This window comes from Labrus bergylta, chromosome 3, assembly GCF_963930695.1.
Source record: "Labrus bergylta chromosome 3, fLabBer1.1, whole genome shotgun sequence".
Taxonomy (NCBI): Eukaryota; Metazoa; Chordata; class Actinopteri; order Labriformes; family Labridae; genus Labrus; species Labrus bergylta.
The window spans coordinates 17,838,983-17,864,534 of NC_089197.1; the positions used below are offsets into that span (position 1 = coordinate 17,838,983).

At 39.3% G+C, this 25,552-nt stretch overlaps 2 protein-coding genes across 4 annotated transcripts; one reads left to right on the top strand and one right to left on the bottom strand.

The window, feature by feature from the left end:
• Nucleotides 1–91: 91 nt before the first annotated feature.
• cul4a (cullin 4A) lies at nucleotides 92–9,751 on the bottom strand. Its single transcript, XM_065952852.1, has 20 exons — nucleotides 9,044–9,751; nucleotides 7,825–7,940; nucleotides 7,377–7,481; nucleotides 6,731–6,799; nucleotides 6,555–6,628; nucleotides 6,316–6,478; nucleotides 6,135–6,224; nucleotides 5,954–6,036; nucleotides 5,343–5,410; nucleotides 5,109–5,227; nucleotides 4,792–4,984; nucleotides 3,798–3,902; nucleotides 3,571–3,681; nucleotides 2,890–2,975; nucleotides 2,670–2,777; nucleotides 1,997–2,110; nucleotides 1,807–1,912; nucleotides 1,549–1,721; nucleotides 1,140–1,292; nucleotides 92–1,044 (listed from the first exon to the last, which is right to left on the bottom strand). The coding sequence occupies exons 1-20, from the start codon at nucleotides 9,183–9,185 to the stop codon at nucleotides 949–951; spliced, it is 2,274 nt and encodes a 757-aa protein (XP_065808924.1). The 5' UTR covers nucleotides 9,186–9,751; the 3' UTR covers nucleotides 92–948.
• Nucleotides 9,752–12,236: 2,485 nt separating this feature from the next.
• Nucleotides 12,237–25,301, top strand: tgfbrap1 (transforming growth factor, beta receptor associated protein 1). 3 transcript variants are annotated; one of them, XM_065952851.1, is made up of 14 exons: nucleotides 12,237–12,398; nucleotides 13,535–14,245; nucleotides 14,810–15,004; nucleotides 16,672–16,826; nucleotides 16,923–17,005; nucleotides 17,868–18,048; nucleotides 18,151–18,311; nucleotides 19,184–19,241; nucleotides 19,344–19,487; nucleotides 19,916–20,059; nucleotides 20,646–20,805; nucleotides 21,071–21,522; nucleotides 22,414–22,548; nucleotides 24,684–25,301. In XM_065952851.1, exons 2-14 carry the CDS (start codon nucleotides 13,549–13,551, stop codon nucleotides 24,741–24,743), a joined length of 2,625 nt encoding a protein of 874 aa, XP_065808923.1. In that variant the 5' UTR covers nucleotides 12,237–12,398; nucleotides 13,535–13,548; the 3' UTR covers nucleotides 24,744–25,301. The 3 variants fall into 3 exon arrangements, with proteins under 3 accessions (XP_065808923.1, XP_065808922.1, XP_020491531.1); XM_065952850.1 differs by having other exon boundaries at nucleotides 12,238–12,398; nucleotides 13,530–14,245; XM_020635875.3 differs by lacking the exon at nucleotides 24,684–25,301 and having other exon boundaries at nucleotides 12,240–12,398; nucleotides 13,530–14,245; nucleotides 22,414–23,663.
• Nucleotides 25,302–25,552: the final 251 nt, after the last annotated feature.

Consider the following 25,552-nt stretch of genomic DNA (forward strand, 5'->3'; position numbering starts at 1 on the left):
GCAAGTCCAATTGTGAGAGGTAACAGGGCAGACATGCATTAGAATATAAAACATCTACCACTTTCTGGATATTTACAAATCATTCAGAGAATCATTAAATATCCATTTATTCAGGTTCACTTTTCTCACTCTTACATAGAATACAATCTGATCTACAAAAAAACATCAGCACATGACATTGGACATTTTGGTCAAAACATATAAGGTACCCAAAGAAATACCCAAGTGGCTTACCTGCGTGTCATTCAGCTTCTGTGTTACAAGCAATGAACCCTCCCCCTGGCCCAAACAAGTCCGACCAAAACCCCTCTTCATCCCTCACAAGTCTCTTGTCAAGTCTTTATATGTCTTCAATAGAAGTTTCTCTGCCAAACCAAGACACCAACCAATCAGTTTACACTTAGCAGTTGTAGAAGCCATTCATATGGAAACACCCTGATCAAAACTTAAAATAAAACAAAAAAAAAAAAAAAGAAGAAAAAAAACTTAAAACTCAAGACAAACCGACTATTGTAGAAAATAAGTGATTTTAGAACAACTTGATGGAGAAAAATAAATCCCAATCCCGGAAAGAGAAAAAAAAAAAAAACAGATTAGAGGAAAGTGCCAAGTTATTGTCAGTTAAGTTTTGCATTAGCAGATTTGTAAGTCACAGAAACCAAACATCAAAAACCCGGGTCATTCCTCACGCCCCCATCCCACCAAAGATAACGCAGGGTGGGACCAGTCCAGCCAAGTCTCTCTCGTCTCCGGAGCTCTGTGTGATCTGGACGCTGCATCCAGGATCGTGAATGGAGGGAAAGATGAGCACCAGAGGAGAGTGGGGGTGCTAAAGAGTGGTGATGCTGTTTTTTTTTTTTTCCGTTTTTTTTTCGGGAGGGGGGGGGGGGGGGGGAGCCACCTGTACGCTTGCTGTGAGGAAAGCATGGCTGTAACAGTGGCCCCCCTTCAGGCAACATAGTGGTACTGGTTAGGAGTCTCCTTGTCACGCTCCATGTAGTCTCTGTCTATGAGCGACTCGATGCGCTTCTTTAGATCGCCCGGCTGTGGAGAGGAAAGCAAGGTCGATGTTGAGAGCTCTGTGTGTTTGTGTGTATGTGCTGGGAGACAGAACAGTGAAAGTGAGATGGTTAGGATACCTTGACAGGGAACTTCAGCTGGTTGTAGAGCTCCGACACCAAAAGGTTGTGACTAAGAGTCTTCCTCATCTTCATGATGCGCACCACAGCGGCATCAATCTGATACTGCCTGTCTTGAAACACACGCTCTGTGGTGCTCACCTGCTCCTCTACCTGTAAGAATGTGTTTGAAAAAAAGATTAGAACCCCACAATAGCATAGTCAACACATGTGGGTGGCAAGGAAAATACAGAATATAAGCGAAAATACAAAATGTTAAACACATTTTCTATTTTCTAAGACTACTAGAAGAGCAAAAATACGAAAAAAAAATGACTTTATACAACACTTTAAAAGACTGCACAGTTATTATTTAAATTTACAGACAGTCTTTCTTGTGTGTGAAAATGCAACAAAAAAATGTTTTTACCGTTTCCTTCATTTGGATCTGGTTGATCTTGATGCGAAACAGTTTGTGTTTAAAGTCATTGTTGAAATTGAAACGGTCTCCATCCTCCACGTCTTTGCCCCGAGGGTTTTTGTTGAGTACGCGGGCCTTCCCGCAAGCCAGAGACTGCAGCGTACGCTTAAGCTCTCCTTCCTCTGTGCAGGATGAAAAAAAAAAACGATAATACCACACTCTCCCAAAACAGAACACTTTTGATTGATATTGAAAGACATGGTTAACCTATGCCAGTGGCGGTGCGAATCTCCTCCACGCTGAAGTCTTCTCCCTCAGTAAACATCAGCAGCACCAGCGTCTGGAACAGAGAGACCTGCAGCTCCTTCTTGCCCTGTAGGAGAAAGCACGCATTGTCACTGCAGCTCAGACGTTTTTCTATGGCCATTTTGTCAGGATGCACCCACCATATCCTTACCTCTTTAAACTCTGCCTTTAGTACAGCATGGCCCAGTGTGGGCTGCCACTGCAGCTTCCTCCCGCTGTGCTTCCCCAGGTAGAACAGCTTAAACACCTCCTGGAGTTTAACCATCTAACATAACATAAAGAGATGAAGTTCATACCAAGATCCTGAACACAGTCTGTGAAGGGTCAGATGATGACCCGGCTAGGTTTGGAGTATTAAAATGACCTCTAGATCTGATACTCATTAATATATTACGGTAATCATCAAATATTCTGCCAAGTTTCTAGATGAATCTATTAATTGTTTAACTACCAGGAAATCTCTGTTTGTGAGGCTGAAAAGGCGTTTGCCATGTTTGCGTGAATAAATACTTAAAAGATTATCACAATTGTAGAAAATAATTTTTTTGTCAATCCAATAATCCTCTAGGCAACTTATCAGTAAAGCTTCAGCGACACCAGGGAAAAATACAGCGAACCAAGATCAATTGAATAAATGACTAAGAACATTTCTCATTGAATATCGTTTACAAACACAGTCTGATTATAGTTCTACTTTATCCACAACAGAAATGTTGAACTCGAGCATTAGGCAGCTTTATGTGCATTAACCGCTGATAGTTAATGCTCATAAAGCTGTTTATTTTGTTGTTAGTGCAAATAGTGTGCACATAAAAAAAGCTTACCTCTGGGGGAAGGTGGACCTCCATGGGCGTGTATGAAGGCCAGTAGCCCATGGTGAGGATGTTGACTGTAAGTTCTATGTTGCTTGGCTCGCTCTGGTTCTGGATATACTGAATTATGTATGACATATGCATTCATTGACACAGTACAGTGGGATACAAGCACATACTGTTAATCATGTTATCAACATCTTTCATGTTTGAAGTGAGAGACTGCACAAACCTGTTTGAACTGGATCATTATGTCTTTGGACAGCTCCATGTCCTTGAACATCCCCTCTAGCTTGCTGGTAAATGCTGCTCCGCATTCTGGAGAAAGTGAAAACCACAAATATCAGAGCTGACTTCTTCTCCCCACTCTGACTGACTATTAACCTTTTTTTTTTTTTTTTTTTACCAATTATCATCATATATTGAGCTGGCTGTGGCATGTCACTCCTGAGTGTTTGTGTGCTTGTGTATGTGTGTGTGTGTGTCCGTGGATGGCAGGCCAATGAAATGGATAGATATATACTTTTTTTTTGTCACTGCACATCAAATCCAATGACATTTGGTTTGGCAGCAGTCCAACCTGCATAGCAGCATAATGTGTATATGCATATAGATTTAAACACATATACTGTCACATATAAAACCCACTTCAAATTAAATATGGTCCTGAACTCATTCAGCTCTACAAACTCAAAATGTTTGACTGTAATATTAAGTGTTGTAAAGTTGAGTAATAGTATGAAATAAGTAGTGAATCTTGATAATTAATAGTCACAGTGGTTCAGTCTGTTTATGTGCCATGACATCGATGTGTATTGCACATGCCGCAGTAATGCACTGAAGGCCAGGGATCTAAGAGTTCAGCAGACTATCTACCAACTTGCTGATTTAAAAAATAAGACACTGGACTCACCATGTTTGAGCTTGGAGAGCATGGACTTTTCAGCATCAACAGAAGCACTCTTGCCAACCAGCAGACGTTTGGCCAAGTCCTTCTTATAAAAAGCTTCAAAAACATCTTTTCCTGTAAGAAAACAACAACAGAGATCAAACCTATCAGAATGTTACAAGCGTCATGGTGGTTAGTAATCCCATTTCCCTAAGAAAGCAAACAGACACAATAACAGACGAGTAACTGACCGTGAATGAATCTGAAGATTATCATTATCTTGTCGAGGATTCGCTCCAGCTCCTCTTCTGTAGCCTCTTTGTTCCCTGCTCTCAACTTTGAATCCACATATTTAGCTGGATGGGAAGAAATAACAAAGAAAGGTTGTTATCACATGCCTGGAAAAAAAATCTAATGTGCTGTATAAAATGATTAACATGAACTGAGAAAAAGTATCCAAAGCTGTTTTCACTCATGAACAAAATGAATTGCTTTCTGTTCCCGAAGTGTGTATTGAAATGGGAAAAAGGAGTTTCCTGTACATTACTGCTATGGCCTGGAACCTTTTGCAGGATGATCTGGGGGAGCTCGTCTCGTTAAATCTTTTCAAAAGTAGATAAATTGTATGGGAGGAAGACGCGCCAGGTTGCAGATGCTTTGATTAATGACTGTTCTGCTCTGTGACTCAGGATATGTTGATGTGTGTTTGTAATTTTTCTGTGATTTCACTGTAACTTGCTAAAAATGCTGCTGCCTGTCCTGGCTAGAACACGCTTAAAAATGGTATTCTTAATCTCAATGGTTATTAAATAAAATACAAATAAAATGCAAAAACACCAATTGTTCACCCTGACATTATCTGGAATTTATCCGCGTCGGATATGAAGTCGGAGAGAGCCGATCAACGCAGCAGGAAGTATTGAGAAAAATTCACTGCAAGCAAGCAGACAGGGGGTGATGACGTCTATATCTTGTGACCTGAGGGGAACTGGTGTCTGTGCTCGTAATGAAGCTGCTTCTTGTTGTCTTTTTTTACAACATGCCTTCCTCTTGAATCCATCCCCCCCCCCAATCTGACAGTGAGAGTCTTTCACTGCGAGGTGCATGTGTGAACAGGCAAAACAGGCAAGTCAGGGAGATTTTAGGGGCAGTCTGTCCTGAAGTTACTGGAAATGTTCAGGAGGGCACGTGTGAAAAGGCTCAAGTAAGAACTGCCGTGTGCTGCTGTGTTTTTGTCTGACCCACCTATCAGTTCAGCAGGTTTGTTGGGCCTCTTATTGATAAAGGTCTCAAAGGCCTCCTTCATAGCGTTGATGAATCCCTCATTTCGTGTGAAGCAGTTCTGTGCCACGTTGTCCATCTTGTCCTTAAAGTCGAGCAGCTCTTGAACCATATCCTTGTCTTTCTCTGGAGTACAGACTATCTCTCCACCGAAGGACTGAGACCACAGAAGGTTTCAACAATGTGTAAATATACTGCACAAATTAAAATACAGGGTTTTTTTTGGTAGTATTGCAATGCATGGTATGTCTGCATAAATGTTGCTTGAGCTACATGTGTACCTTTATGTAATCCCTCCAGAACTGCAGCAGTGTGGGAAGTCCTCCCTTCACCTTACTGAAGAGCTGGTACAGGAGGGCCAGCTCAGTCCCACGGTTCCCATCCAGCAGGGTGCTCAGACCTGGACCAGAACATACATATGTTTGCAAGTACATGATGCATTTTATACCATCAAAAAGACACGCTATAAGCTTCCACAAACAAATGCTGACTCTGATGCTAGGACTCGCGCGTACCTTTTTGCAGCATCGCAGTCGTGTGTTCTCCTAAAAGTTGTTTTTCAACACAACTAATGAGGGGTTTCCTGTAAAACATGCAGAAAAAAAACACAAGTTAAAAAAGTAGACAAGCCATAAGAGATGCGTCATACCTTTCATTTTATAATATCCATTCACGATCCCTTAGACCTTCCAGTTGTAATTATTTCTGTCAATCAATTAATTATTGAAACTAAAGTTCACCTTTAGCTCTGGGACTCTAGTGTTTAAAAATGACTTTTTGCAACTGTTTTGGGGGGAAAGTTACATTTATTAGAATTAAATAATGAGAAATTCAAGACAGTTAGAAGAAGAAACACAGTAAAAACTATTAATGTTAAAGAATTGTGAGTGATAAAATGTAAAACAAACACTTGTCAACGACATACAGTATACTGAATTTTATTCATTTTTGTATGCTAGTATTTTTTGTTTTTGTTTTTTTACACTGTAGTTTTTTTATATCAAAATATGTAGTTTCATTGCTCTCTTTTTTAGATTATTGCCTTTCTTTAATGTTTTGTATTTGTGTCATATTGTTTTTCAGTGATTTGTAATGATAACCTCATTTAAATTAAAAGTAAAATTACTGAGTGCTCTGGTCGAGGTAGCTCAAGATGCGATCATTCTCCTCCTCCAACCGACGAGCCACGTGGTGCAGGTATTCAGGCACCTGGACACAACACAAACACACAAGCAGAGCAGATTGCACGTGAACATTGTGACCATATGACAAAGTTCAATCATGGATCCTACTATAGTTTCACTCACATCTCGTTCTTGCATCAGCCGCTGTCCCTCTGCGGCGTACAGGCGATTGGTCTCGATCAGAAATCTCTCCTCAAAGGAATCTTTGTAAACCTGATTAAAAGTAGGACAGTAAGGAAGATAAAACAACGACATCCATTCAGCTCGTGTACTGGTTAGTTATACTGAACAGGTGATCAGGCACCTGTAGGTCTGACAGCATGCCCAGTAGACTCCTGAGCAGACTGCGGTCTATTGTCTCTCCATTTCTCTCGAGCTCAATCTGCTCCAAAATGCCATCCACAGTGCGCTTCTGAACAGCGCCGTCACTCACAATATGGGTACGAAACAGCTCCAACCCAGTGTCCCTGCAACATGTACATAGCATCAGACACCCAAGTACACCTGAACACACAGATTGGTTAAGATAAGGTGTCATTTTACCAGATGGAGGGGAGTAGAGAGTTCTGAAGCACGTAGGTACGATCCAGGAAGAGAAAGATACTTCGGATCATTATCTATCAAAAGAAAAACACAGGCTTTAAGTCCTCAAAGCCCACTTTACTATTAGCCCAACAGTTTCCATGTATGATAAACTTGTCAAAAGCTCTCTGACTTACAGTTTGCCTGCAGTGGTCCTGCCAGCAGCGATTCATCCTCTTCAGGAAGGAAAGGTTGTCCAGAGACTCTGTGAGCTCGGTGTTAAGTAAAAATCTTCAACTCACAAACATCATAAAAGTTCAATTATAAAAGGACCTGACTTCACAGTGTAGGAAGCATGTAAAAACAGCCTGGTATGACTTTAAAATCTATATTCTAAGTGTCTTCATCAAAACCAGCCTGCCTGCCTGCCTGCACAAAGTCTATGAAGCAGCTTAAAAATCTAAATTCCAATTATATGTTCATCTATAGTTAGTGAATATGTAAATTGGTGCTGCTCTGGGTTATTATAAAGCAGCTGTTTTATTTTAAAATATGTCAAGCAGCTATTCTCCATCTGCCGGTCATAGCCATTGCTAGTTAAAGCCCTATTAGTAAGTAAAACCTTCAAACTAGTTGTATGTTGACCCCTTGTGAGGAGAGACTGGAACAACACCTGCAACAGTGACAGAGCCAAGTTTTCTCTGAGTTGAGTTTCCTGGTGCCACCGTCCATCAACACTAACAATAGATCCTGAATTCAAATGATAAATCCTTTTAACATGATTGACTCTGCAAAAAAAAAAATCCTTCTTTACTAGATTCGCTTGGAACAAAAAAAAGGATATTCTCTAAACTGGTGGATCTGGGCCTGCACATGATCTTCACAGACCTGCCGGAGCTGCTTGTACAGCGTGGGGGAGACTTTATAAGAGCAGAGGTTCTCCACCGCCTTTAACAAAGAGAGAGAAAGAGAGAGAGAGAGAGAGAGAGAGAGGGGGGGGGGGCCACAGACAAGGAAAAGAGACAAGAGATTGTTTTACAACTCAACTCAATGAAAATTGAACCAAGGAAACAATCTATTTGATTAGCAACAGGAACACATATATAAAAACTTCTTGAACATATAGAAATGAAGATATTTCCAATCAAATGCACATTAAAGTCCGTTAATAAGTTCACAAGTTGTTTTTTTTACAACACTAAGAAATAACAATTGGCTAATTGACCTGTCCCGATCAAGGTCTGCTCAGAGATAACATGTTATGAAAGCAATTAACAGATAGGTCACCAACCTGATAGAGCTCTTCCAGATTGTATTTGATGGAGGTGCTGTTCTGGATGGCTCCCACCGCGTCTCGTAGCTTCAGCCATGTGTCCTCAGTGTAGTTCTCGGCTAGTTTTGGCCTGTCTGTTTAACAATGACAAGAAACAATTACAGTGTAAGTTTAAACACCACATCAAGCACAAAAATGACATCTGCACATCAGTCCATTCAGTGTCTTTTTTACAAAGGCCTCTTATAACTGTGGAGAGGAATAACATCTTTCTACAATCTGCTCTACGGAGTACGGGATATATGTAGATGTGGTTGTTAAAAATGCATACATAACAGAGTAATAGAGGTTTTCATGATCAGTTGCCTACCCACAGATGAGCTACTAAATACAGATTTCTGGCTTCTTTTACTGGAACATAGGTTGGTAATTTGTTGGTCAGAAAAACACTGATACATGTATATCAGGGGTGCGCAACTGGCGGCCCCCCATCAACCCTCGATGTGGCCCTCAGGTCAAGTTTTACATATCAATGAATTGGAAACATGAAGAAAACATGACTAAATTTGCCATGAAATCATGAAAACCAGAAATGTTTTATGTTTATGCATATGTTGAGTTAAATTTGAGACATAATAGATTTTTTTTTATTTTTACAATTGATTCAAAATTGATTGTTTTGGTACACTACAATTTTGGCCCTTTGGCAGGGAGAATTAATTGAATGTGGCCCCTTGCCGTGACCAAAGTTGCCCATCCCTGATGTACATCATATGAATATCTTTTGAAAGACTCACAGATAATTACATCTCTGATATATGTAGCAAAAAAAAAAAAAACAATTGAAAGTTCCTGTATGTTTTAACTAAGGACACAAGCTTTGTCTGCAGCTTTACTGATCACATTCATTACCAATCACACTCATGATCACATTTATTTTTTTTGGTGACTTGGTATAAAAAAAAAATGTCTCAGAGTGAGGAAAGGCACCCCATCAAATCAACACAAAAACATCTGGATATGTAGGACAATAACAGGAAGACAATGACAGCATGTCTTGATTACTAAAACAACACACCGTGTATTTCAATCTCACGTGTGAAGCTGATTTTCTGTCCCAAAATTTTAAAAAAACACAGTAAATTGATAACTTTTTTACAGAAGGATCTAAAACTTTGACACTCAGTCGCCCCCTCAGTAAAGTGTGACAGATGTTTTTAAAGACATGTGACAGTACCTTTGAAGTTTTTGATCACTAGTTTCTTGGAGGCACCAGATTTGCTGGAGGCCACAGCGGAGGTCCGGGCCATCCCGTTGGTGTTGTGCTCCGTTATAACAGAGAAGTTGGCTCTCTTGTCCTGTCGGGTGTCCTCTGCCATTATCAGATTAGCGCTTTGGCTTAACGCTGTATGGTTCAAGTGGGGTTTTTTTTTTATTTCTCTAAGTTAGTGTTGGATTGCTTCAGTCGCCTTGTTTATTTACTGTCAGCTACACAGCCTCTTTCTTCAACCAGGTGTCTTTGGTTGACAGCACGGACAATCGCGAAGTCTTTAACACACATTTACAAACTCACAGCTGTAACCTAAGGTTGATTAATCAGAAAAACATAACTACCGCCAGCTGACTAAACAGATAGCTTAGCTAACAAAAACTGCAGCACACTTCAGCTACCATTATTCACCACAACACTTTTAGTTAGCTGTCGCTCTTGTAAGGCGACTCCGCGCCGGTCCACGCTCGCATGCAGATCTGAACAATTGTTTAAATTATTGCAGTTTGCGGTAGTGAACAAACATGTAAAAGCGGCATAGTTAGCGTTGATGTAACAGACCCATATTATTAGTAGCTTTCTTTACCCACATAGCTAGCTAGCACAACAAAATGGCTTTTTCTCAGACTGTGCAGTTGGACAGGTGCATCTTGGGTGAAAAGCGGCCGAGTTGCGTTCAGGGACAGTTTGTACTTTTTATTGTCGGTTTTAGACTGTCGGCTTATATAAGATTAAGATAAAATAAGATATACTTTATTCAATTTAGGTGTTCCAGCAGCCAGCATACATACAAACACACAACACAACACATAATATACATACATATCCCACCCATGAGCCCACAATACAGTTTGATATATGATATATGCAACTCAGGCTAAAGTTTAAAAGTTATTTAAATGTCTTCTGTGCTTACTTAAAGGGGAGTTGTTATAAAGCGCAATTGCAGTCGGTAAAAATATATTTATTTTACTTTTTAGTGCAAAGCAATTCATTTTGCAGAAGTCGTTACTCTTGTTTTAATCTTATTTTGTACACTGATTAATCAAGTGGATTTGTGTGACAGCTATTAGACAGCATATTATTAATTGAGACAAATACAGAACATTTTGGATGGTGACTTTGTTTTAAAAAAACAAACAGGCAAACAGACACTCGCCCCAAAAAAGTGAGTCACTATTAGGGCTGGGCGATATGGACCAAAACTCATATCTCGATATTTGTTAGCTGAATGGCGATACTCAATATATATATCGATATGTATTTGATTAACAGTGAAAACACATGGAAAAATGAACTACCTGTTTGTGAATTTAAAAAGTAATATTATAAAATAAAAATCTTCCTTAAATACAATAAAAGAGAGAGAGAGAGGAGGAGCAGGGTTAAGAGGGACAGACAGTCAGTCATCATCTGTGAGATGAGAAAAAAGGTGACCTGACACCTCTATGATGTTATTTTAATGCAACATAAACTATATCCATATTAACGATATTGTCTTACCCCATATCTTGTTTGAAAATATATCGATATATCTTAAAAACTCGATATATTGCCCAGCCCTAGTCACTATGTCATAATTTGAGCCATAAATGGACTTAAAATGATACTTTGTTACTATATTATTCAAAAACATAAAAAAAATAATGAGATGAAGACGTATGCGAAAGCTCTTCAGAGAAAAAAGTAGAAAAGCCGAGAATAAAGTCGAAATGTCAAGAAAAAATGATAAATGTCGATAAAAATAGTTTAAATCTCAAGAAATTGTATTTCAACTTTATTCTCTACATTTAGACTTTTTTCTCAAAGTGCATATTGGGAAAAATAAATCTTCCTACTATCATGATTTTATGACTGACCCTAATCCTCTTCCGTATATTCAGGTTTTTTACTTATAATCAAGAATGGCAGCAGCACAAACAGTTTAAAATACTGTTGTTCCTTAAAGGTGCACTATGGAGTTTTGATAGAAAATCTGAAGGTTGGAGATATTTACAGATTCTTTGATATATGTTCATAAAAACTGTCCTCAGGGGAAAATAACACTGTTTGAAGATAAAATGCTACGCGAGAAGTTATAGTGGTCGCCCGCAACAGTGAAACCGTCACTCTCCAGATAGCTTCAGTGCTTCAGTGCTCCAGGGACCCTTTTTTTCCCCTTTGAATACAGTTTTTGTATTTAGTAGAAAATAAAGCATATAATTGTTTCACTACCAAATCTACATAGTGCACCTTTAAGTCATGAATTCATCGTTTTATTTAAGTGCTTAATTTGTAGAATGTGCCATTTTCAGTATATTGACAATAATTTGATTATAAAACGTGTTAGTCTTCTCAATGATACAGCAGGTAAATGTTAAAAAATGATTACAATTAAGTACTTCAGCTGGTGAATGACTTGTTAAAAATGTAAATGTATAATAATACATCATCAATTGTATATTTTTCATTAAAACTTACAATTTGAAAAATAATGGTGATTTAGTTGTGACATATTTACAGTCTATGGTTGTGACATAAATGTTGTGACATATAAAAGTAGAGCTGACTCTGAAATTGACCAGAGAAGAAGTAAACATATATTTCAAAGACGTTAAAGCTCCTCGAAATTGTCTTAAGATAAAATGAAAATAATACTTTTCAGTACAGCTACCTTTCACTGCTGCAAAACCCTGCTCCAATGTATCACTAAGTAAATAAACAACAAGTTTAGCTGACATCAGGTCATTTTAAAGTAAATACAAATGCCACAATATATCATAAAATAAATAAACTCTAACAGCAGACATTGCCACATCAAAAGCACGGGCCGGAATAATAACAAAATAACAGTTTTTGGCTCAATAACAATCTGTGAATCAGCACATCACAAGTGGAAAGCAGCCATTCATACTTTACCTGCTTTTTTGTGTGCTGAATTGTCTGCTGCGCAAACGTGTACATGTCGACTGTCAAACATAACTACTCATTATTCAACTCGCAACGGTTCAAACAAATTTGCGTAAAGTGTAACATGAGAAGTGAGTCTGAAACGTGTTGACACATCGTCTGCAACAATATTCAACCCCTGGGCTCGGCGCTCTTGAACGCATCCTCTTGTATCACCTGCAGCCAGCAGGAGTATTCAGTGCAGATGGGCGGTGTTTTACACTAGAAGACCTTAACCCCCCCCCTCCCCCTCCCCACCATTCATATATATGTTCCGAGCACCATGGCGTTACTGATGTTTGACAGTAAATCAGTTTCGTGTCGTGTGTTTGTGGAGAAGTAGAGCTGCTTGTTGTGGTGACTGGCCCTGCTGCCCTGCGCGCTGTCTGCAGCGGTAAGTAAAGCATGCTAACCAAACAGCTTCACTAATAAACACTGGGGAGGGAGCTGCCGAGCATCCCCCCCCCCCCCAAAAGAAGTCGAGCCGGTTAAAATCTACATTTTTCCAACATACAAATACATCTTATTTGACACTTAACGCTCCTCTGTAGCCACAACTAGCTCAGTGTTGGTTACCAGTGTTAACAGATGAAGCCACCATTAGCAGAGCTAGCTGGCCCATAGCGTAATTCATTTTAAGAGAAAACGTCCTCTGACCTCCTCTTGTATTCAGTCTGCGTTACGTAGTCACGAAATATTATACCTTCAGACCGCCTGTGTTAAGTTTTTTTATTTTTTCACTTTGTTATTCTATCGCCGATAATCACTACAAGTTTAGTGAGCTAGTTAGAGCTAATGTTGCTAACTATTACCTCTTCACAGACTTACAGGTGTTGCATGTTTTTATAAAAATGCTGCACCCTAGAAAGACTTACCTTCAACTCAATAAACGGCATGTGTTGGAAAAGGTTGTTAACATACAAGCACAGAAGACATCCGTGAGATTAATTGCAGAGAAAATGGACCATGAGTATAACCAACAGGACTAGGCCATAAACACAAATGTTATTCAAATGTGTGACACTCAAAATGTTCAGCCCATTACAGCAGTGATAAATCATGAACAAAACAAAACAGAAAGCACACTTAAGTTGTTATCATCATGTGTAATGTAATCACTTATGAAGCTTACAACAGGTTCATGTGTCAACAGTAAGCCGAGTCCTGAAGAGCAAAACATATTCAGGAGAAGTTCAACTTACAAGATCACATCACAGCAACAGTGTTACAATTTCTAGCTCAAGGTGACGTGTTTACAAATGGTGACATATTTATTTTAACTTTTTTTTAAAGGTTTACACTCACTTACACTCATTATTGAAGCTTAATCAGTCTGAAACAAGTGGCCGTCTAAATTGTTCAGATCTAAGGTTTGTTGTAAAAATGATGAACACATCCATGTACCATTTTTATTTTAATGAATGAAGATGTACCACGTTACATTTTTGCGGTGTACTCACTGACGCGCCGATTGTTTTATTTCATCTGCGGTTTTGTTGACGCCAGTTTGTTTTGTGTAATCCAGTGTAGATGCCTTGGCTGAGATGAGTGTGAAGGCCTTTGAGCTCGTCCCCGCTGTGGAGAGAGATCTCCTCATGGGCGACAAGGCTCGCATCAACATCGAGTGCATCGAGTGCTGTGGAAAGCACTTGTACCTGGGGACCAATGACTGCTTTATCCATCACTTCTTGCTCGACGAAGTCACTTCCTCCAAGGGGAAGCTGAGCTACTCTGCTCAAAAGCTGCTGCACAAATACTTGGGCCTTAAGAAACCAGTCGCTGAGCTGCATGCCGCCTCTGCTTTGGAGCGTCTGATAGTGCTCTGCGATGCCATCGTGTTCCTTGTTGACATGGTGACACTGGAGACCGTGCCCTCGGCGGCAGGAGGCGGGGCTAAAATCAGAGGTGTGACAGCTTTCTGCATCAATGAGAACCCTGTGAATGGTGATCCGTTCTGTGTGGAAATGTGCGTGCTCTCATCCAAACGGCGAACAGTGCAGATTTACATGGTGTACGAGGACAGAGTGCAGCTGGTCAAAGAGGTGAATACTCCTGAGCAGCCGTGTGCCGTCAGTCTCGACGGTTACTTCTTGTGCCTGGCCCTGGCTACACAGTACATGATTCTGAACTACAACACAGGAGCCTCCCAAGACCTCTTCCCTTACAGCAGTGAGGAGAGGAGACCCATTGTAAAGAGGATCGGCAGGGAGGAGTTCCTTTTAGCAGCACCTGGTGGTCTGGGTAAGTCGGGACACAACAGGGTATCAGCAGGTCTTTGAATCCAGGTCCCTCAAGAAGGCCTTAGATGTTATTAAAGGTGTTTTTGTATATAGGAAGAGAGTAACGTTTGTTAGACTTTTACCCTTTCTGTATGTGGTGTGTGTTTGGTTGGTTGGGGTGGTGGTGGAGGATTCTTTTCCATAAACAACAAGAGCAACCAGGGGGACAGTGGGTTTTTTTACACCAGTATTTCAGTCAGCATAGACTCCCTGAGATATACTACTGTAAGCTCGGTCACTTTTGTGGACTAAAGTAGAAAGAAAACTCATTTAATTATAAAAGACAAAAAAACTTTTAATTTTACAGCTGGAACCCTAAAAAAAAACAAAAAAAAAAAACATTTAAATTGTCTTGAATTGTATTATGTACTCGTTTTTAGAGCCTTGTGTTTACAGCAATTTTCACAAACTCTTTGTTGAACAACAGATCAAACTCCATTGTTCTGGATATTGGCAGTCTTAAACATGAAAAGTCAATCTGTATGTTGTGTTTCTGTTAACCCTCTTCAACATCGTTTCTCCACAGGAATGTTTGCAAACGCAGAAGGCGTGTCTCAGCGGGCTCCAGTGAACTGGTCAGAGAGCATTATCGGTGCTGCTGTGTGTTTTCCTTACGTGGTGGCCTTGGATGACAGCTTCATCACCATCCACAGCATGCTGGACCAACAGCTCAAACAGACCCTTTCATTCAGGGATGGACACATTCTGCAAGACTTTGAAGGTATTCTTTTCACCTTTTATTTTCTACCTGTGTTACCTAATCAAACCAAATGTTCACAAAAACGGCAAAAGAAGGAGAGATCGTCTGGTGGATTGATTGGTTATAACCTGTGCATCAGAGCCTCATATGTTGTACATTTTATTAGCATGTATCGATTATAACAACATTTATGATAAAATTGAATAAACCCAAGCTAAAAAATTATCTTCTACCAAGGTAGTATCGTAAATGTATTATTCTGCTTACATTTTTAGGGGTTGGATTTTTTTTTTTTTTTGTGAAAGCAGTAGGCTAGATATAAAATATTTTGTACACAACCTTTTGCATTCATGAACTGAAATGCAATTTGACTGTTGACAGTTTGGTCGGTGATTCAGGTGTTTTGTGCTGTATGAAGATTTGGCTGTGAATGTAGCATATATATATATATATATATACACACACACACACACACACACACACACACACACACACACACACACACACACACACACACACACACACACACACACACTGCCTGTCCAAAAAAAAGGAAATTGCAGAAACTACTAAAATTGGGTTAAGAACTGTCCAACACATTATTAAAAACTAGAAGGAAGATTTACCCTGTTCCAGAGTGATCAGGGTAAGAAGAGAGGCACCCATCATGCCTAGTGCCTACTGTACAAGCCTGTGGGGGCAGTGCTATGATCTGGGGTTTGCTGCAGTTGGTCAGGTCTAGGTTCAGAAACATTATGTGCCCAAAGAATGAGGTCAGCTGACTACCTGAATATACTGAATGACCAGGTTATTCCATCAATGGATTCCATCATAGTCCAGACCTGAACCCCATAGAGAATCTTTGGGATGTGCTGGAGAAGACTGTGCGCAGTGGACCGACTCTTCCATCATCAATACAAGATCTTGGTGGAAAATGAATGCAACTCTGGACGGAAATCAATCTTGTGACATTGCAGAAGCTTATCGAAACAATGCCACAGCGAATGCGTGCCGTAATCAATGCTAAAGGCGGTCCAACAAAATATTAGAGTGTGTGGCCTTTTTTTTTTGGGTGGCGACTTTTTGTGTGTGTGTGTGTGTGTGTGTGTGTGTGTGTGTGTGTGTGTGTGTGTGTGTGTGTGTGTGTGTGTGTGTGTGTGTGTGTGTGTGTGTGTGTGTGTGTGTGTGTGTGTGTGTGTGTGTGTGTGTGTGTGTGTGTGTGTGTGAACTCATTCGTTTTAAGGTGTGTCCTGTTTTTTTATTTAACAATACAATTTTGGAACATTTTTCTTCTGACTCCAAAATTTAAACTTAGAGCAGTTTCTTTTTCACAACTAACTGACTAACATTCACTGAAGGATTTAACGTTTTATGGTTTGCCTGCAATTTTTTGAAAGTCATAGGTACTCATAGTATTCATGATGCTGTGTCTTTTCAGAGCTGAAGGCTTCTTGTAAATTACATTATTTATCTTATCTACTCTGTTTAATGTGTATTTTGAGCTTCCTTGTCTGTGCTGCTGCAACGCCCAAATTTCCCCTCTGGGGATCAATAAAGTATTATCCTATCCTATCCTATCCTAGGAGTAAAACTAAGATAGTTTGTTGTTTTATTAACAAGTTATTTTTAAGTTTTTGTGGCTGTGTGATATTGTTGAAGTTCTGACATTTGAGTGATTTGTGTTTTAGGAAAGGTCATCCTGGCGTCCAGTAAGGCCGTATACGTCCTGGTCCCCCTGCCTCTGGAGAGGCAGATCCAGGACTTACTGGCCAGTCACAGAGTGGAGGAGGCGCTCATCCTCACAGAGGGGGCTCAGAGAAATATTCCCAAAGACAAGTTCCAGGTACACAGACTGTGTTTTGATGTTTTATACTACCATGCATCATTTACCTGGTCTCAGATTAGTTTAATATCAATGTCTTTTTTTTTTTTTTTGCAGATTTTGCACAAAAGAATCCTTCAGCAGGCAGGTTTCATACAGTTCGGCCAGCTGCAGTTCCTTGAAGCAAAAGAGCACTTCAGGTAAGAGCCTGAGTCAGTGTCTGAGACTTTTTCCAGCTTTTGTTTAATTTCTCTGTTGTTGTTTTTGGATTAAACCAACCGTGATGTGAGTCTTGTAGATATCGTTCTGGCTCAAAGTATTTCCAGAAAAACCCGTCATGCACACATTACAAATTTGAGGAATTCATGTCAGAGTGGAGTCATAACTTTTCCACTTTACTCCTTTTTCTTAGCTGCTTTTGACCCTCAAATACCATAACCTATAGAGCTGGGGCTTTTTGAAGAGTTCAATCAAATCACTGTTTGATTTTATACTTTGAATCTTGAACAGTATTCACATAATCCTATCGGATCATTGCATATGTTTTTTTAATTTCCCATCTTTCTGTGCTATCATAGCCTGGTAATTTATTATTGCTTAAGATTAATTCCATAACAAAGCCCCTTTACAGAACTCACCAACTTTCTTAACTGGATTTTGGTTGCTATTCCTTTAGTGTTGACTGCCTCTGCACTAACTTCACTTTATTGAAACCCTTAGCCCCAAACTTTACAACTTCAGAATTGAACAGACACTTATACCAGGACGGATTCTTTTCAGTTTTTTTTATTTTCCTGTTTTCTATCGCTAAGGTTATTTTTTCTGGTGTGAATTTTGGTCCACTGTAGGAATTGTCAAACATATTTTCATTGTCCAGTAAGTAATATGTATCTGGCATCCCTGTACATTTGCACACAAAAAAAAGAAAGAAAATGATTTATATGATAAATGCTCTAAATGTGCAGCCATGAAGTTGACGTTTTGCCTCTAGTTTATGGCTTTAGTTATGAAGTACCTCCCTCATTAGAAAACAGTTTGTGCCCTAACATTTCATATCTGCAGGAAGGGACAGCTGGATGTGCGGGAGCTGATATCGCTCTACCCATTGCTGCTGCCGGCTTCCTCTTCATTCACTCGCTGCCACCCTCCTCTCCACGAGTTTGCAGATCTGAATCACCTCGCTCAGGGGGACCAGGAAAAAGTCCTGCGATGCAAAAGATTCCTCATCAGTTATTTGGGAGAGGTAAATGTGATTGATTTCCACACAAAAAAGTGGATCTTCTTAAAGGTTGTCTAAATACTTTTCATGTTTTACATTGTGTTTGTTTTTAATCTGCACACACAGGTACGGAGCACAGAGGTGGCTAATGGATGTCGGGAAGACGTGGACACAGCGCTGTTAAAGCTTTACGCTGAGCAGGATCACGAGAGCCTTCTGGACCTGCTAGCTTCAGACAACTCCTGCCTGCTAGCAGACAGTGTGCCATGGCTGGAGAAATATCACAAGTATTCATGCTCTCATTTTTGGTTTGCTGTTGCTTTAAAAACAAAAACTTGCTCTTTCACATTTAAAAAAACACTTGGAGCCTTTGAATACACAGACTTTTGTTAGTCTTAAGGCACTTGCTATGATTTGAAATCAGTCCAAGGGTTATGCGTTGTGTTAATTACTCCAAAACTGAACACTTGAGTGTTGTTGTTTTTAATTTTTGAACATTTTACAATTTGCGAATATAAGACCATGGAGCCTTCTTTTGACGTTGCTGCTGTTTTGGTTCATAGAAAATGAAGAAAGGTACTCGTTATCGTCTTTGTTTCCCCTCACTTTCCTTATTGTCCAGATTTGTACAGTAAATACATTGAATAGTTGTTGATGTTGCCCACACAAGGCAAAAAATACTTTCTTTAAAATATGTTAAACAGTTTAGTGTCAGCAAGTTTGTCCATTTCCATACCTCAGTTTATTCATGATCTTTGAATTCATCATGTCATCCCACCAAAAAAGGTCGTAAATGTTCTTAAAACAAACACTTCCTAACATTTTGAAACTGTGGTCGTGCTCTTGACTTCTAAAGTGTCTTTTGTTTCACAGCTTGATAAAGGAGGATTATTGTAAATTGGGATTCTTTGTTTGATAAAAATCATTTCTTTCTTTAAAACTGTGCTAGTTGGAAGTCAACACTAATGCTCACACTGTGGGAATCAGAGTAATCTGTGAATGTCTGCAGGCTGAGATTGTGGTTTGTTGGGTAAATATGTTGATTTGCCCTTAGCGGTTAATAACCACCTTGGTAAAGTTTTAGTACTTTGATGAGTTATAAAGTGTTTGGAGGGAGGGAGCCTTGCTTCATTCGGTCCTTTTTTCTCCCCTCTCGTAGATATTTTGCTCTTGGGCTGCTCTATCATTATAACGGTCAGGATTCAGCAGCACTTCAGGTATGTACGCTTACAACGTGTGAATTATTGGCTCTCATGTAGAATCAGTCGCATCATCATATGCTGTGACGTTGATTGCATTTGTTATTTCTTTTTGGACAGATGTGGATTCGGGTGGTAGATGGGGAACTGCAAGACTCTACAAGATCTGGCCTTTATGAGTACATTGTGGACTTCCTCTGCTCCAGCTCAGATCTGGACATCATCTGGAAGTATGCAGACTGGGCCCTGCGCAAGAATCCCACCGTAGGTTACCAGACGCTAAATGATTTCAAAATTGTATCGGACGTAAAATGTTGAACAACATGAACAACATGTTAAAACTTGCTGCATTTTTCTTTCTTTCTAAATCTTAATGATTCATTCAGTTTTTATTATAAAAAAGTGTTTATTGTGTAAAAGGGAAATAAACTGCAAACAGGCCAGGCTCAGGCCAACAGGGCTCAGCAGTCCCTGCTCTGATTATAGAATGAACTAAAGACTGTACACTATAGTAAAATAAACAGTTCCCTTAAGTCAACATTGAATATTGAACGATTAAAAAGAAATACAGACAGTTTGGATGTAGATATCTTGATGTGTAACTTCTTAGTTCTGTAGCCACACACTTGCTCACTAACATACCATGTTATCTGAATGACTCTTTGCGTAAACTTTGTTTTTCCTATCTACAGACAGGTGTCCACATCTTTACTAAGAGGCCTAACAGTAAACACCTGTCAGAATTGAACCCTGATGATGTCATCACTTACCTGGAAAAACACAACCAGGCGCTGCTTCTCTACCTGGAACACCTGGTGCTGGAGAGAAAGACACAGGTACAACGACAGGACGGAAGCTTTTCTAGAGGCTCTAACACTACTTCTCTGCAGCACTGGACCGCAAGATTACAATAGATACATGTACATGGACTGCAGCAGTCTTAACTATTGATCAGTTTCTAAATGGTGGCTCAGTGGTAAGCCATGTTACTTAACTTCATCATAGGTTGTTTTTAAGGGTTTTACGCACCCTCTGTCTCTAGCTGGCGTCTACAGTGATTTCTACCAAAATGTAGACATGAATATGAAAAGAAATGGCTAAAAACGTCAATATATGTTCACCTTTGCAAGAGTGCACCCACAGTCTGAATCAATGATTACAGAGACAATCCACTAGTTGTGGAAAAATGCTTCGTCATGGGTATGTTGGTAGAACTTTAAGGTCGGTCCAGAAACGTCCCCTTTCCATTAGACTGTAGTCACCATTTCCTTTTTGTATCCGACTTGAAACACTGTTTCTCTTCCCCTTTATGTTTTTAAAGTGTGAGTTTTGAGGATTTCTAACAACCCATGAGAGACACACAGCTGAATAATGATTACTTCATGCATTAAGGTTGTTTGCTTTCCTGTTTTTTAAATGCAGAAAGAGAAATTCCACACACATCTGGCGGTGTTGCATTTGGAGAAGGTTTTGTGTTTGATGTCAGAGTCACCGAAAGATGAAGAGCAGATAACCAGAGCCAGAGAGAGGCTCCAGGCCCTGCTCAGGGAGTCACACCTGTACAATGTGCAGGTTCTTTTAGGTGAGACGCGTAGCTTAAGATGTCACTGCACTTGACTGTTTTAGTTTTGTGATATATATTTTGTTTTGGCTGTTTACAAAAGCTTGTGCTTTCTAACCAGCTCTATAAATATTTTATAAAGAAGTTCATTAGTTGTGATGATAATAGTCTGTAAGTAATGGCGTCATCTTGGTGGTGTGGTTTAGTCTTTGTTGCAATTAGAATTTAGAATGATCCACTGCACGGGTTTTGTTCCTTCATGTTTCATTTCTTTGTTATTTTTTAGGAAAGCTGGAGAACTGTGAACAGCTGCTGCTAGAGCGTGCAACACTACATGGAAAACTGGACGAGCATGATAAAGCACTTCACATATTGGTTCACAAGCTCAGAGACTTCCCGTCTGCAGAGGCCTTCTGTATATGGGCCTCTTCTTCTCGCGATTCTGCTTACAGACAGCAGCTGTTTCACCTGCTCTTGGAGGTTTATCTAAAGGGGAACCAGAAAGAGGCCGGAGGTAGCAATGGAGATCTGGAGATGGCCGCCGTGGACCTCCTTAATCGGCACGGCGAGGTGTTCGATGCAGTTCAGGTCCTGCGCATGCTCCCTGAGGGCTGGTCTCTGCAGCTGCTGCGGCCCTTTCTGGGGCGAGCTGTCAGGGCCAGCATGCATGCCTGCCACACCTCCCAGATCGCACTGGGACTGTCCTACTCTGAAAACCTTCAACTGCTGCATGACAGGGTGAGAACCACACAGCACTTTACAAATACTTCAAAATAATTCACACAAGTGTTTTATTATGTTTGTTTTCAAATCCTGAGCACAGAATTTACAAGATGACATCGTTTTGGTGGGTTAAAAAAAACTTTAGCAGTTGAAAAATTTATTTTGTAGATCATTTTGTAAGGTTTAACTACTCTACTCTATGTACCACCATTAAAGTGCACCACTTTACAATGTTTTTATACGACTAACCAAAAGAAGACATGAAAAAGAAACTAAATATTCTCCTGGGAAAAACTTTTTTTACCTGACAAAAGCTATTTTGGGGGACAAATGAGATGGAGACTTTCCCGGAGAGTTCTTTTTGTTAACAGTCAGGTTTTAATTATCTACACTAGATTGATCTGCAGATGTATTATTTTTAGGTAACATAATTTTTTACTTCTAAACTATAGGGCCAGACATGCCTATTTGCTAATCTTGACTTTGGGATTTCTGCCGACTTATTTAAGACATAAATGATACATAAACTGATAATTATAATATTAGTAGTTGCATCCCTACATTGAATCTTCATGACCTCCTCTAAAATGAATTCTAGGAAGTTTTCCAAAATGTAAACATTACTGTAAACTGATGAGCTAGAGTCTTTTAGTGTCTCTTTTATAGAGTTGTTTAATAAAATTGTATTCATGTCAGTGGTGAATAATTTTACCTATTTTTAAACGGCTAATTGCACTTTAAAATCTCATCTAATTGAAGATTTTTTTAAATGTCTATCTGAAATTCTTTGTCATAAATCTTGTGCACGTTATTTTTCAACCAGTAAAAATGCAATACCCTAAAGGCCTTTTAAACTGTGCAGAGCACTTTTACTCAGCATGAACACATCTTCTGTTTCCTTCACAGCTGAAAGAGCGGAAGAAGCCAATCTTTGTGTCCACAAAGAAGGGATGCCACCTTTGCCACAACACCTTCAGCGAGCCAGACGTGGTGTGTCTGCCGGGTGGAGTGCCTGTCCACAAGCACTGTGTCGCCCAGAGAGTAAGAGACTCTCCCACAAAGAGACAGTTAACTAATAGCAGTAACTACACGTGAAAGTCTGCCCTCCACAATACCACTTGATGTGTGATCAGAGGCACCAAACTAAGGCAGCACCTGCAGAGGGTTTGGATGGCTGAGGACCTTGGCAGTAACAATAAGCACAGAGCAAATGTCGCGATAGTCCAACACCTTGAAGTTATTAAGAAACAAAAAGAAGGCTGTAAAAGTGGGAATGTGTATGAGGAAGAAACAGGTGACATCATGTTTTTTTTCTTTTCTTTCTGTGCTGCAGTTATACCGGACTTTCAGGCTGCAAGATTTTATTAAATAAAAATAAAAAAACTAAAACGGCCCTTTAATTGATCTGAACTGAGAGAATCAAAAACAGGTCCCTGTGCTTCATCTGTGGGCTCAGTGCTGCACCGCTAATCGTCTTTGCTTGAACACTTTCAGACATGAACATGAGAACTTCTTTAACTGCAGAAAACAATATTTGATCCTGTTGCAAATTATTCTGAAGCATGCACAATATTACCACTCTCACCACTTCCCGTCACACTAATCACCTCACATCGCTGTTGTAACTATACAACTTGCAACTTTTCCATGTAGGTTTTTAATTTTGAAATACTCCAAAGTGTCATCAGAGTAGTTATGGAAAGGGAGTCTTTTCTGTCTGTCTTTTACCCTGTTGCTTAATTTCTCACCTCTGCCATGCAATGTTGGATTCACAAAAAAATCATTTTATGACTTTGCCAGAAACAATTTTATCCAAACTCATTTAGACTCATGTTTTTTCTTTAAGTACGAGTCTTCGTTTCAGTGTTAGCAACTGTTTTAAAACCTATTTTCCAGTCATCATCAGTAAGAGTAATTGGATATTAAATACTTCACCTGCATCGAGGATGATTCAGATTGACCTTTCAAAACAAATCATTCATTCCTGTTGATAATATGCCAGTGGAATAATTGTGAAACAGTACCACAAATGTTATAGCTCTAATATCAGTGGCAGATATGTAAAGTATCATTGGATCATGTGAAATCAAGTTTCATACATTTTGTCTGGTTTTGAGAAACAAATGACAATAAATTAACAAGAATCTTCACTGCCAGCCTGCCGTCATATATCCATTCTGTTTGTTTGGCGTGAATAGATCGATAAAGATCAACCTCGTTTAAAAACACAAATATAAGACCGTCTCAAAATGTGCATGCAGCATAACCTTTTTCTCTTCAACCAGTGTAAGGAGGTGAAATGTTCCCAACATGTAAATAAACATCTTACATTTCCTTTAGACATTTACATGAAAATGTTGATAACTATTATTCTCTCAGTTATGACTATACTTGATTATTTCTGTGATTCAACAAATGTTTTATTTAGGCTGCAAAAATATGTTTGACCACTAGATGGAAGTAACGAGTAAAATGTTTTAAAAAGTGGAATGAACCCATAGACTAATGATTGAACCACAGCTGCGACTTTAAGGAAATTACTTGTTTTTGTAACCATTATTCCACGAAACACCCTGAATATGCCTTTAAAATAATTAGTATATAAACATATATGATGAAAATAAATGATAATTTAAATACAAAAATGCTATGAAAAAAATAAGCAAATGAATCGATGTATTTGTTCTCATGAACCTTCATGAGAGGCCAACGGTTATATTGTAAATACCTTTCCTTAAAACAATTGACATGTATATTTAGAAGTTTGGATCAAAACCCCCAAAAGTGTGCCAATTTAGTCAGTCTTTCTTTATCTCATGTTTCCTTTACCACACCAAAGTCCATCACTGCATACTCTGGTCTGACTTCAGTGGCAAGCAGTGACACGTGCAATTCAAATGTTTCTGTTGAAATCGTGAAAATGAAAACGCTATTGCTCCGACTTCATAACATGAGAAATAATGTGACGTTGAGCAGTATTGGTGTGAAACCTCTACACTGAATGGATGTTGCTGACGAGAGGTCATTTTTACAACATTACTCGTGGAAAAATGAATGGATGTGTCTCAATGTATGACCGTGAACTACACATAAGCCCTAAACTAGTTTTTATGTTTGGACTTAGGATGGTGTGTGGTCAGATAAACTTTGTGCTTTTCACAACTCTCTCCCCTCAGAGAGCTGGAGGTGTATCTTTGACCTTTTCATCCTGGCGCCCCTCACCTGAAAGAAGTTGAAGTTGGCTGAAGTTGATGATGATGAAGCCCTAAAATTCATTACAGGCATGCCATCTCAGAGTGCTGCTTCATCCCTCTGTTGCTTTGCAAACATGGTGTGTGTTGCATAGATAGATATAGATAAATAGATACTTTAATGGAAATTGTTATTGTATAACAATAAATGCATCTTAGACTTCATGTAAGATTGTCATATAATAAGACGTAATGACATGTTTGAGTGAACAGTTCAAGAAAGGAGCGTTTTCTTAAATACTCTGGAGCTAAACTACTTTTTGCTAAAAAAGTAATTTAGTCAATCTTCACTCCACTTTGAAAACCATATTTTCTCCTAAAGTTGCATTGAACCAGTTGTTTTATGACAGGAGAATGAGAGAAGACCCTGACAAAAACTCAAACACAAATTTCACTCTTCAGAAAGTTTAATCTTTTTGTTCCCCTGTTTTTAAAAACGTGTTTAACATTTACACTTGGTCATAGATGTGTGCCTCTATGTTTCTCTGTTTTCTTTTTTGAAGAGTTATAGCAGAGGAGATGTATTAAACGTATTGACAAGTATTCGACCTTCTTAGACTCATCACTGTTGTGAGTTTTATTTGCTTCTCTGGTGCCTGTGCTGTTGACGCTTTGCCTTCTTTAATTAAAACCCCTTTCTAAAGGGAACTCTGCAAACACAGGACTATTTTTCTAACGTGGATCAAAATAGCTTTAAGACGCTGTCGGCTTGGCTCACTTTCCATGACGTAAATGCACAGCTTCTGCACAGCATCTTTCAGTCTGAACTGTTTGAAGTGTTGCTTGCTGAAAAA